Consider the following 12,309-nt stretch of genomic DNA (forward strand, 5'->3'; position numbering starts at 1 on the left):
CCCTCCCCCCCGCCCCACCCATTTGGAAGTGCAAGAAACATTGATGTCATTTTTTAAATGTTTGGTAAAATTCACCCCTGAGCTGTCTGGTCCTGGGCTTTTCAGGGGGTGGGGCGTTGGCCACTGACTCAATCTCTTCGCTCACTGGAGTGTTCAGTTGCTGTTTGTTCCTGGGTCGCTTTGGGTTTTGGCCTGTTTCTAGGAATTTGCTCAGCTAGGTTACCTGATGTATTGTTCCCAGTATTATCCTTACTTCTGTAAGGCCGGTACTCATGCCCCACTTCCACTTCTGACTTTTGTCATGTGCTTTCTCCGTCTAAAGGTTTGCTCTTTGCTCTCTCCTTCTCAAAGAAGCACTCGTGCTGCTCACGCTGACGAGTTTCTCTGGTCTCTAGTTCACCTCTGAGCCCCTCGTTACTTCCTCCCTCTGCTAGCTCTGCATTTAGTTTTTTCCAGTCCCTTAAGTTAGATTATTGAGACCTCTTTTTTAAAATGTGGACATTTACAGCTAAAGATTTCCCTCTAGCAGTGCTCACACATCTGTTTTGTTTTGTGTCCATCTGTCTGAAAGTATCCTGTCTGTGATTTCTTCTTTGACACTTTGGATGTTGAGTTGTCTAATTCCCACGTATTTGTGAATTTTTGTTTCCCTCCCATTATTTGATATTTAGCTCCATCCCACTGTGGTTAGATGAAGTACTTTGAGTGATTTCGATCTTTCTAACGTACCAGGACTTGTTCTGCGGCCTAACACGTGGTCTGTTGTGGAGAATGTGCATTCTGCTGCTGGGTGGTGTTCCAAGTCTAGCTGGTTTTTGTTTACTTGTGTAATATTTGGTACATGCATAAGAATATACATGACGCACAGGAAGGTGAAAACCTATGAAGCACCACTTGCCTAGGGGTCAGACTGTCACCATCTTCGCTTTTCCCGACACGCTGCCCCATCCCTGAGGATGCAGATGTAGGAACCCCATGAAACACAGCTGGTGTTGATCTCTGAAATGGCATCCACTGCAGAGCCCCACACCCTGCCCTTCTGTCCTGCTCTGCATGAGAGGAGGCGTCCACCATGATGCCAGGGCTGTGGTCCCTGTTCCACTGTCAGATGCCACACCAGTCACACTGTCCAGTCCTTTGTGCATCCTGCCTGAGGACTTTGAGTAGCTTGCAGCCTTGTGTTCACCTCCTGACCTCTCCGTATCCCCCAGTGCAGCAGGCTGGGGTGCACTGATGCTGGGAGACCAGGCATCTGTGGGCTGGCCCCTGTTTTGCCCAACTGCCCCAAAAAGGCCCAGGCGTGGGGGGCTGCTGATGAGAAAGCGCTGTGCTGGGCTTTTTCCTGCCTGGCAGCCTTGCTCATCCCAGGGCTGGGCTTCTGGCCCCTGGCCTGGACCTCAGGTGTCCCGTGGCGCTGGGGGTGCGTGCTCACCCCCACAGCCAGGCAAGCTGGAAACAGGCAGCAGCGGGACAAGCCGGCCCACGTCTGGGACCCCAAAATGTCAACAGGCGAGGGCACCTCCTCCCTCTGCCGGCTCGCGAGGCCGGATCCCCCGCTGGGCAGGAAGGTCCGGGCTGGGGGAGGGCACCAGGCGGCCAGAGCGCCCCACCCCAGGCCGGGCTTCCTGCCCAGCACGCCCACGCCAGGGGACAAGGTGGCAAAGGTGTCTCCCGGGCTGGCGACAGCCGCCACCAAACAGCAGGACCGCTTTCAAGCCGCAGCCAACTTGGAAAATTCCAGGGACGAGATACCCGCGGGGGGCGGGGCGGGCGGCGCGAAGGAGGACCCGCCACCGGGGCCACGTGGGAGTCCTTTAATGAGACGGGCGGCGCCCACCCGGCGCTGCGGGGGACACGGACACGAGAGGTGGCTTTAAAAACGCGGCGGGGCTGCACGGTCACGGTAAGGGGCGTGGGGGCCCCGAGGAGCCGCGCCCGCTGCAGGCGCCTGCGGCCCGGTCTGTCGCGGGTGGGGCCGGGACCAGGGCCCACGCCCACAGCGCACAGCCCCGCTCCACGGGCCTCGGGCCCCGCCCGCGGTCGGTGCGGAACCGGCGAGCCGAGTGCACAGGGTCCGGGTGCTGGGGGCAGGCCGGCCCCGCGTGACCCCGCCGCGGGAGGGGCAGGCCGCGGGCGGGGCTCGGGGCGGGCGGGGCGGGCCCGAAGCCTCCCGCAGCAGCCGCGGGCGGGCGAGCAGGGCCGCTGGCGGCTTCGGGGGGCCTGGGGGGCCGGACCCCACGGGGCGCCCTGCTGCAGGCGGCGACGGCGGCTAGTTGTTCTCGAAGAGCGAGAGCAGGTCGTCGTTGCTGCCGGCGGGGAGGTCGGGGGGGCCCAGGTAGGACAGCAGCTCGTCGGGGCTGGTCAGCTCTGGGAGCAGCTGAGGAGGGAAGCGCACCGGCCTGAGCCGCCCGCCCGCCCCGCCCCGGCCGGGTGCGGAGGGCGGGATGCGGGGCGGGACGGGGGGCCCCTCCCCGACACAGGTGGGGCCGCAGCCCCCGTCCGTGCGGCGGGCAGCGCAGTGACCGGGCACCACCGACCCGCCGCCCAAGGCCAGCGGGGACACAGCACCCGCCGCCCACGGCTGCGCCGCGCCAGGCACGCGGGGCTCAGAGGGGCCCCAGTGCCAACAGCGCCAGGCAGGAGGCAGGACCCTAGTCCCTGGGGTTTCCTGCTTTGAGCTCCTCTGGTTTTCTCATGTTGTGCTTTAATGATTTTATTGCGGTTCCGGGACAGTCTTCACGCATTGATTCTGGCACACACACCACCTGTGAGCTGACTGTTCCAACCAGACACTCAGGCTGGTGCTGGTTGTGGGCCCGGTTTTCTTGGGGACTCTGACCACGCGGCCATGGTGCCCAGGGCGCAGAGCTTTGCCCTTGCTTGGAAATCAGTGTGTGCACCCAGGGACAACAGAAAACCAGCTCCCAGCCAGGCTCCCACGCGCTCCCCAGTACAGGGCAGGGTACTCACATCCAGGGCTGGTTCTGGGGCCTCCCCTGCCCCAGACATGGGGGGCCCCATTACACCTGTGGCAGCGTGGAAGGCCAGCTCCCCAACGGGGCCTGAGCTCACTGGGCCCAGGGGCTGCCGGGTCGCAGGGGGAGGGTTAGAGTGGTGCAGCTGGGGGCCTGGGGGGCCTCCAAGGTTGGAGGTGTGCAGTCCAGGTGGCCCAGGGTTGTGAGCTGGGTCCAGGTGACCTGCAGGTGCCATCTGAGGAAGGAGAGAAGGATCTGGTAAAACAGCCAGGGTTCCCTTGAGAGACAGCCCCTGGGTCCCTCAGCCTGGCACTGACCTGGCCTGGGAGGCTGGGCGTAGACTTCTCTGGTGTCAGGAGGCTGCTGGGAATGTCAGACTGGTAGGAGATGGGGGGCGGCCCCGTGGTGAACTCAGGAAGCGTTGGTGTGCTGGGTGTGGTGGACGGGAAGGAATCTGGGAAGGTCCCGGGTCCCAGGAAGCTGGAACCTGAGAGAGGAGAGCCTGGTCCTAGCTGGGGCCTCAGGAGTGCGAGCCTGCAGCGCTTACCCCCAGGTAACATGGATTTTAGGGAAGTCGCAATTCAGAAAAGGCCTTTGTTCTCTTTGCGCTGGGGAACTGCCACACAACAGAACTCACAGGCCAGGAGGGGACAGGAATGGTACCTGCCACAAGACCCAGGGTCAGATGGGGCCAGTCCATGGATGTGTGCAGGCAGACAGCCCCTTGTTTGAAACCGCTGGGAGGCTGGGGTGCAGCTTCAGCTGGAGGCCCTGCTGCCCACCCCCAATGGCTCAGCAGAGGCTGTACCTACACCGCCATGTCCTCCACCAGTGCCACCCAGATGTGGCCCATGGAGCAACACCCTGGATGGTCATTAGCCCAGGGTCATCTGTTTGCAGGCCAGGCGCTGTACTCACTCTGGCCGGAGTAGTCACTGGAGGCCGGGGCTGAGGGGGGCTGCAGGGGGTTGAAGGGGGCAGCCCCTGGGCCTAGGGCAGCTATCATCTCCATCACGCTGGGCAGGAGTGCGTGTGCGGGGCTCACGGTGCGGCAGCGTTTCAGAACCGGCCCGTCAGGCTCCTCCTTGACGTGCACATCGGGCTTCACAGGCACCGGCTTCCAGCTGCACGTGGGGTCGATGGTGATCTCCTCATAGTCAGAGCTGGGTGGGGACACAGAGTCTGGTCACTACCTATCCTGCTGCCTCTCCTGGCCCTGGGGCAGTTTGTAGGCAGACCTTCCACTCAAATGCACAGTCCATGTGCCCTGTGGGATGCTGGCCGGGTCGGAAGCAGATTCCGTGTGGCCTGGAACCGAGTGTGCTCCGTGGCAGATCAGCAAGGGTGCCGCCCTGCCCGTCCCCAAGGGTTGCCCTCTGCTGGCCACGGAGGCCGGGAGGCTGCAGGAAGACTCACTTCTGAATGTAGATGAGAATGCCTAGCATGTACTGGTCCACCTCCAGGCCCTCCAGCAGGGCTGTCTTGCTGCAGAAAACAAACGGACTCGGTTCAGAGCCCTGGGCATAGGACTGCCACTCTCAGCTCCATCCTCTGCTTGAGGCCGCCCAGTGTGAGGTGACCCTGCATGAGGTCTCCACCCTGAGCTTCCAGCCGCGTCTGTGGAGTCTGTGCTATGACCCCCCACATGTGGCTTGGGTATTTCTGGACAGCCTCTGAAGAGGTGCCCTTGCCCCCAGCCCTCAAGTGAAGACTCTGAGACACTTACTTGCACACCGGGCACCTCCAGGTCCCCCGCTCACAGTTGAGCTGCAGGTAGGACTCCAGGTCAAAGCACTGTGGAGAGGGAGACTGTTTCTCACACCAGGCAGTGCCCAGCCACGCACGTTCGGGAATGCAGGGCTTATTTCCTGGCATGTTTGAGAAGCCCATGTGACAGGTTTTCACTGTGCCATCCTTCTAGTGGGTCCAGACTAGGGACAGCTACACAATCCTCGCTGGGACAGACACCACGGGGCAAAGCCAGAGTCTGGCAGCTGTGCTCCAGACGTGGTGTCTGAAGAGCAAGCAGGGCACAGGGCCATGTGTGCACTTATGTCGCCACAAAGGCGGCGTCAGCAGCAGGTGCACATGTCCACAGAGTTCCTGCAGAGAGAGCCTATGTGGCACTCCTGGGGTCCAGGAGGGGACTGCACCTGCACCCTGATGCTGTCAGCACCAGAGCCCCTGAACGCAGTAAGGTTACTACGCCTAGAACAGGGAAAACCAGGCTACCTGCCTACAGGCTGGGCTGTCCTGTCACCTGCTGGCCCAGCGCTGAGTCTCATCTGCTAAAGGCAGTTAGATGGTGGATGTTCCGGAAAAGCCTGCAGTAACCACCCACCTGTATATGGCGACAGTCATGGCCTCGGGCAGGGAGCTGGATCCTGCGGAAGGTGATGGGGCACTTGAGGGACACCTTGATGGCTGTCTGCTCCACCCCGTCCTCTCCGTTGGGCCCAGGGGTGCCGGGGACGGTGCCACTGCTGAAGTTCCGCTTTACTGGTGGCGACAGGGAAAGGGCTGAGGAAGGGCTGTGACCAAGACGTGACAACTCCAAGGAGCCATCTGGAGCTGACTGCTGCCCCTGCTCGGAGCCCCACCCAGGGGAGACAGCCTCATCTGACGGCCCTGCTATGGGGCAGGGGTGGGCAGCTCACTCACTCTTGGTGATGCAGTGCTCGGCGGGCAGCAGCCGCTTCTTGAGGAGGCCCTGCAGCACCGAGCGGACAGCCGGCCGGTGCACCAGCTGCAGCACGAACAGGTGGGACTGCAAGACAGGTGTGGGTCAGGGGGCTGTGTATCAGAGGGGCATGAGCCAGCCAGGGGTTCCTTGGCAGCCTTGTGCCCTCCCAGTGTGGTGCCCAGGCTGGTGCGATGGCTCTCCCAGGAGCACAGGTGGTATGTGGCTGACCCTGGCCACCGGGGCGCCACTCTAAGCTCCATGCTCCATCTCCTCCTCCTCACAGGAGTCACTTGGGGGGCGGGCCCGAGAGCTGGCCTGCCTGCAGCACCACCCCCCTCACCCTACCCCCCACCCTGTGTCTATGCCTCAGGCTGCCCATCTGAGTGCAGCTGCCTGGGTCCCAGTACCAGTGCCTGGGTGCTGGCTGGAATCAGGTGACCCCCTAACAAGGACTCAGGGCCCGGCGGGCTTCCTCCTGCAGACATGCAGGCTCAGCTCAGTTTCTCCTACACGGTGATGCGAGCGTCCTTTGTGATGGGACCTAACTGGAAGCCACGAGGGCAGGTTTAACTGGGTCCTCTTCTTAAAGGGCCAGAGAACAAACGAGACAGGAATCCACTGGCAGGACAAGGCCCATGGTCTTCCTCAGGGCAAGCCGCTGCCCAGGGCACTCACGCAGCAGCAGGCCGTGACGGTGATCTGGATGGTGTTGCGGCCCGGCTGGCACACGTGCTTCAGGTACAGGGGCTTGTGGGAGGTCTTGTTGTCGCCGCGCTCGATGTTGAGAGGGGTGGCATTGACGCTGACCTGCACTGAGGCCGGCCAGTTGGTGTTCATCTGCCGGTCCTCATGGTGGTAGCACTTGAACTGCAGCTCCAGGTCAGGCCTGCGCAGGGAGGACCGACACTGAGCCAGGCGGAGGTGCAAGGGGCCATGGGGGCATGGGCCCCGCTCACCTCAGCATCAGGGTCTTGTAGACCGAGTCGCGAAGCTGGAAGGCGTGGTTGCTCACGGCCAGGTTGTGCTGTAGGCGGAAGGGCTCCAGGACCACCCCGTCCCGCACTGGGAAGGTCAGCCGCAACTCGTCACAGGGGCTGCTGCCTGGGAGCAGGCCGTGGTGTCAGCAGGCCTCTTGCACCAGAGCAGCTCGCAGAGGGCCACCAGGCAGCCCACCTCCACCCCCAGGGCAGCAGGGACGGTGACGAGGGGACTGGAGCCCCTCCTTCCCCTCCACTGGACTGGGATCTGGATGGCATCTCTCTTGGAACCCTGAGCTGCACTGTCACCTGACGGTAACTGTCCCATGGTTCCATCCTGCCTCCGTCACCTGGCTCAGCATCCCCTAAATTATGACTTGAGAACGTGCCCTACCCAGAAGGAAGGTGCTCCTGGTGCTTTCAGTGGGATGAGGGTGAGGGGGTGTCAATCCCCCCAGTGCTCCAGCTAGGTTTTAGGACCCCAACCACAGAGGCTCTGAGCCAGGAGTGGGCTTCAGGCCTCTTCTATCCAAGACTCACACCTACAGCAGATCTGCGGAGGCCCTGCCCCACGTTCCCATAGGACCAAGTCCCGTGGCTCCACCCACCCACCCACCCATCTCAGAACCAACAACACTCACCAGGGGGTGATGGGTGCAAGGAGCTCACACTGGGCTTGAGGTCAGGCAGGAAGGGAGACTTTACATCCTGGCTGGTGGACATGTAGGGGACGCTGCTGCCGGGGGTCATGGGTGGCGTGGGGCTCCCTGGCAGTGGGGAGCTGGGGTAGCCAGGGACGGAACGGGTGGGCTGTGGGGTTGAACAAACAGTCAAGGCAGAATGGTGGGGCTGCAGTGTCTCTGGGCACCCACTGGGAACAGTCAGGGCAGCCCAGGGGTGCCTGGGTGCCCTCTCTCCACGCACCCACCCCGGAATCCTCCCGCCCGTCTGTAGGCCAGTCGTACCCCGCTCAGGCCGGGCTGGCTGTAGCTGATGCTGCCCCCGGTGAAGCTGGCACCTTGCCCGTTGAACTGTTCTGTGGGCTGAGGAGAGAAGACCATGTGTGTCTGGGGCTCCAGCCTGGCCCACAGTGGCCTACACGGGACCCAGGAGAGGGCTGGGGGCAGGGAGCCCACCACACACACAGGCCCTGCCCTTTTATTTTCTTTTTCATGCGCTTTCGTGTTTCCCAAATAACCTACAGGGAGCACATACTGATTTCATAATCTTAAAAATTGCTACCACAGACACAGGTGACCCCCCCATCAAGAGGGTTTCTGTGGATGTCAAAGAGGGCTGTGCTGACGGTCCTTGCAGAGCTGGACGCCCTCCCAGACCTGCCCTACACTGCTCAGGACCCCTGGGAAGCTCCCAGCTGCTTGGTCACTGAGCATACTTGGGCCCCGCTTGGCAGCCCAGGCTGCTCAAAACCTGTCTGTGTCCCACAGTGTCGAGCAGGGGCTGCCGCAGGCCCAGGAGGCGCTGGCCTACCTTGTAGTGCAGTCCCGGGGGGCCAGAGGTGGACAGGGGTAGCCTGTGACCAGGGTAGGACGAGGGGGCAGGGGGCTGCCCGGGTGTGTACTGGGTGGTGCTGGGTGAGTACTGGCCTCCTGGCAGGTACTGCTGCCCTGGATACACCTGAAAGAGGAGAGTGGTGAAGGCCCAGGGGAAGAATGGGTGAGGGGGGCCAGTTCCCGGGGAGGGACAGCAGTAGCCATGGCCAGTTCTCTCACACAGACGTCCGACCTCACCACGGCTCAGGATGGCACCGGTGTGAGGGCCCAGACGCTCACCTCGCTGGAGTAGGCTCTCTTGACCCCTTGTCGGGGCAGCGGCTGGGCCTGGGGAGGCCCAGGGTATCCATGCTGGGGCAGGCGCTGCCCTGCATACAGGGGTGCCATGCCAACTGCCCGGGTGGGGTTCATGCCCATGGGGCTCATGCCGGAGGGGCCCATCAGCCCTCCCACGCTGGCAGGGTTCATGCTGCTGGGGACGCTGGGCCCCCGGGGACCTCCGTGCTGCAGGAACTGGCTGTTAAAAGACTGTCCGGCCCCCATCTGGGAAGAGAAGAGGGACCACCCAGGCTCAGTGCCTCACTCCTGCCTGTCCATCCCCTCCCAGGGCCTCATCCTCACCAGCCCCGCACTGCATGCACACCCCCAGTCCCTGAGCCTGAGCCTGAGCCTGAATGTCCCGTGCAGGGCCCTCGAGGGAGGGGCTGTGCCCTTACCGCTCCGTACTGGCTGAGCTCCTGGCTCTGCTTCTCCTGGAGGGCGGCCACAGTGGCCGTGGCGGTGGCCGTGGCCGTGGCGGCAGCAGCAGCCATGGCAGCAGCCGCCGCTGCTTGAGTGAAGTCCGTGGAGGGTCGTGTGGGATGGGAGGGGAGGCCCAGACCCCCAGGCCCCCCGGGGCCACCTGCATACCTGCAAGAGACACAGATGGCTGGGCTCAGAAGTGCTTCCCCACCTGTGGCCCGAGGGGTGGGGCGCACACAGCACCTGCGCCTGCTCTTTCCCAGACGCTCTCCAGTGAGCTGGGGGGTCAGCGGGGAGAGCAGAGATACCACGTCCCACCAATCACTGTCACAGTTCCCAGGCGCCTGCCCCCGAGGGGTCCTGCTTACCCAGTGGTGAAGCTGGGGCCCCCGGGGTAGCCTCCACGGGCATACACTCCCTGCTGCACGTAGCCCTTGCTGGCGCCGCCCTCACCGAACGCCTGCTGTCCCAGGCACTGCGGGGAGCTCAGGGCCGAGCTGCCACCGGCCACGCCAGGCATCATGGAGCTGCCTGGGGGGCTCCCTGCAGGACCCATGGGGTTCCCCAAAACCTGCAAGGAGGCAAGAATCACCAAAGGGAACCATCCAAATAACTTGTTTCACACAGTGGCTCTAAAGTGTGGGAAGGAAAGGCCTGGCAGGTGAGGTGGTGGGAGTGGGGGGCAGCTCATAGGAGGGTCTGTGGAGACCAGGCGAAGACAGGAGGAAATCGCAGCCACGTATGCAGGGATAACTAGTCTCCAAGGACCTGGAGTCCAGGAAGCCCTGGCTCCACTGCATCTGAGACCTGAGGTGGGCTCACCTGGCTCTGTGCCGTGTTGCCAACTCCCCACACAGTCGTGACCACGGACAGCGATCCTGTGGGCTGTGTGGCGCTCTGTTGCCAAGGCACCGCCTCATAAGCAAAGGGACCATCACTGCAAGGACAGGGGTAGCAGGGGGGCCTGGGTCTGGAGGCCACAGGTGCTAAGATGTCACCTGGGAGGAACTAAAGGCTGGGAGCAGAGGGGTCCACTCAGCCACCCCACCCACATCCCTGGGGCCTGAGAGGGGAGGGTGGCAGGAGCCCCACTCACCTGTGTGGCGCGGAGGGCAGGGCAGGTTTCATGGGGTTCATGGGGTTCATTGGCTTGGGAGCAGCCTAAAGGCCAGGTCTGTGGGTGGCAGAAAGCAGCCCTCTCTGGTGCTGATGTGGGACTCAGCTGCTCTGGCTGCTGGGACAGGAGGGAAAGACATCAGTGGAGATGCAGCTGGGAGACCTTGGGAGCAGGTGCAGGGTTTGGGGTCAGGGTACAGGGTGCATGGAGCAGGGTAGAGGGTTCAGGGTGCAGGGAGCAGAGCTCGGGGTCAGGGAGCAAGGTGGAGCCAGCTCCTCTAGCACCTGGCCCCAGCCTCCTCTGCTCCCACTGGAGGGCAGGGCAGGTGACACTGGGATATGAGGGCCACTCAGGGTGGTCAGGGCAGCCCACCCCACACTGACAACCCCCCAAACCCAGCCCAGAACCATCATTAACCCTTTCTGGCCAAGCCCTGCCACCTGGAGTACCTGGAATGGCTCTGGAAGCAAGCTTTCTGACCTCAAATTTATTTCCCACATGGAGGCCTGTAGAGTCGTAAGAGGCGGGGAATATCCAGAGCCCCCCAGGCCTGAGGTAGAGGCCAGGGGTCAGCAAGGTCAGCCTCCCTCCAGCCTGGCCTGGACAGCAGTGTGGGGCCATTGGCCTGTACAACTGGCAGCCCCCCCACCCCTGCCCTCCCTCCTATGCCCTGAGGGCAAGAGAATTGGGACTGATGGTACAGGGGCCAGGCAGGCACAACAACCCCAAGTTCCCAACAGGACAGTGACACACATAGCACTATGGGTGCAGGGTTGGTAGGTGCCCACAGACATGGAAAGGGACCAACGTGGACATGGCAGCAGTGGCTAGCACATGCCGGTGGGTCCCGTGTGCCCATGCAGGGCTCCCTCCCAGTGCGGGCTCCCTCCCTCCCATTCAGTATTGCAGGGCTGGCCAGTCCTCCAGGTTGCCAGTGTCCCAATACCCCCACGAGCCAGCCCTTCACCGACAGGCCTAGGGCCCTTGCTGGCTCCCCAGGGCCTCCTTCCATGCCCACCTCTTGCTGGCCTAACCAGAGGCACACGGGCTGTGGTTCTCAGGCGGTCTCCTGGGAGGCACCTTCTTGGGTTTAGGGTCGGGCCTGAAGCCCCAGTGCCTTTTAGGGACTGCAAGGCCTCACACACACATGCCACCTCGGACACGCCCCAGCACTCTAGATGCCTCCCTCTGGCCCAGCAGCAAAAAGGTGGCCCCAGCATCCACCTAACCGCAGGGCTCACATTCCTGAGTGCTGACCAACAGGCTGCCAGAGGGAGGTCAGGTTACCATCGTGTCCTCTGCAAACAGAGTCCTGGAGGTGCATGGGCTGAGTCCCAGGCCAGGATCCCAGAGCTGGTAAGGGCTACAGTGGGGTGGCTCTGCTTTGGAGCATGTGGCCCTCATTGGCGCTTCCCACCACAAAGCTCTTAGGTAAGTGGGTCGGAGTCACAGCAGAGCCATGGACAAGAGGGAGAGGGAGCCTGGTTGAGTGTGGCTCAGCGGTTGAGCATCGATCTAGGATCCAGGAGATCGCAGTTTGATTCCTGGTCAAGGCACATGCCCGGGCTGCAGGCTCAATCCCCAGCTGGGGGTGTCCAATGACGCCTTTCTCATCATTGATGTTTCTCTCTCTCTCGCTCTCCCTTCCTCTCTCTGAAATCAATAAGGACATATTAAAAAGAAAAAAAAAAGAGGGAGAGGGAGGTGGCCACATTGGCACTGCCCCGTCCTACGAGTCAGGCTCCAGGCTTCAGGCTCCTCTCCTTCTTTCCCCAGTCCGGGTCCCACCCAGGAAGCAGAGGCAAGAAAAACAACAGGGCAGTGGTCCAGAAAGCTCAGGGACACCTGGACTCTGGGCAGAGGCAGGATGGGGAGCCAGGGTCACCCAGCCGAACGGGAAGACTGTCTCCCCAGTCCCCACAGCCTGACTCTGGCCTGTGACACTGGGGTGAGGGGAGGGAACCTGCCAACAGCCAGAGACTCTCCTCAGACCCCTGGGTGGGGCCCGGAGCATCATGCAGGGTCTTCAGGACTTAGACTATCAGGGACTAATTCAGACTGTATAAAGACACCCAGAGCAATGAGAGACCAGAGAACCTGAAACAGACCCACCCAAATATGCCCTACTGGTTTCTGACAAAGGTGCAAAAACTGCCCTGAAGGACATTTCAACAAGGGGGATCAGAGCGGCCGGACAGCCACAGGCAAGGAAAAGACCTCAACCCCAACCTCACACAGAAATCAACTCGAAATGGGTCACAGACTTAAATGCACAACACAAAAGGAAAAAACCTTTTGGAAA

General features: G+C 62.1%; 1 protein-coding gene across 1 annotated transcript; it reads right to left on the reverse strand.

Moving 5' to 3' along the window:
• Positions 1 to 2,176: 2,176 nt before the first annotated feature.
• On the reverse strand, positions 2,177 to 10,117 carry ZMIZ2 (zinc finger MIZ-type containing 2). Its single transcript, XM_087821285.1, has 18 exons — positions 9,987 to 10,117; positions 9,713 to 9,827; positions 9,259 to 9,461; positions 8,866 to 9,058; positions 8,429 to 8,692; positions 8,127 to 8,273; positions 7,601 to 7,678; positions 7,277 to 7,445; positions 6,615 to 6,759; positions 6,334 to 6,544; positions 5,637 to 5,742; positions 5,317 to 5,474; positions 4,702 to 4,769; positions 4,392 to 4,460; positions 3,894 to 4,138; positions 3,293 to 3,462; positions 2,971 to 3,210; positions 2,177 to 2,377 (listed from the first exon to the last, which is right to left on the reverse strand). The coding sequence occupies exons 1-18, from the start codon at positions 10,034 to 10,036 to the stop codon at positions 2,270 to 2,272; spliced, it is 2,739 nt and encodes a 912-aa protein (XP_087677411.1). The 5' UTR covers positions 10,037 to 10,117; the 3' UTR covers positions 2,177 to 2,269.
• Positions 10,118 to 12,309: the final 2,192 nt, after the last annotated feature.

The sequence above is a fragment of the Miniopterus natalensis genome, chromosome 10 (genome assembly GCF_054644295.1).
Source record: "Miniopterus natalensis isolate mMinNat1 chromosome 10, mMinNat1.hap1, whole genome shotgun sequence".
Classification (NCBI taxonomy): domain Eukaryota; kingdom Metazoa; phylum Chordata; class Mammalia; order Chiroptera; family Miniopteridae; genus Miniopterus; species Miniopterus natalensis.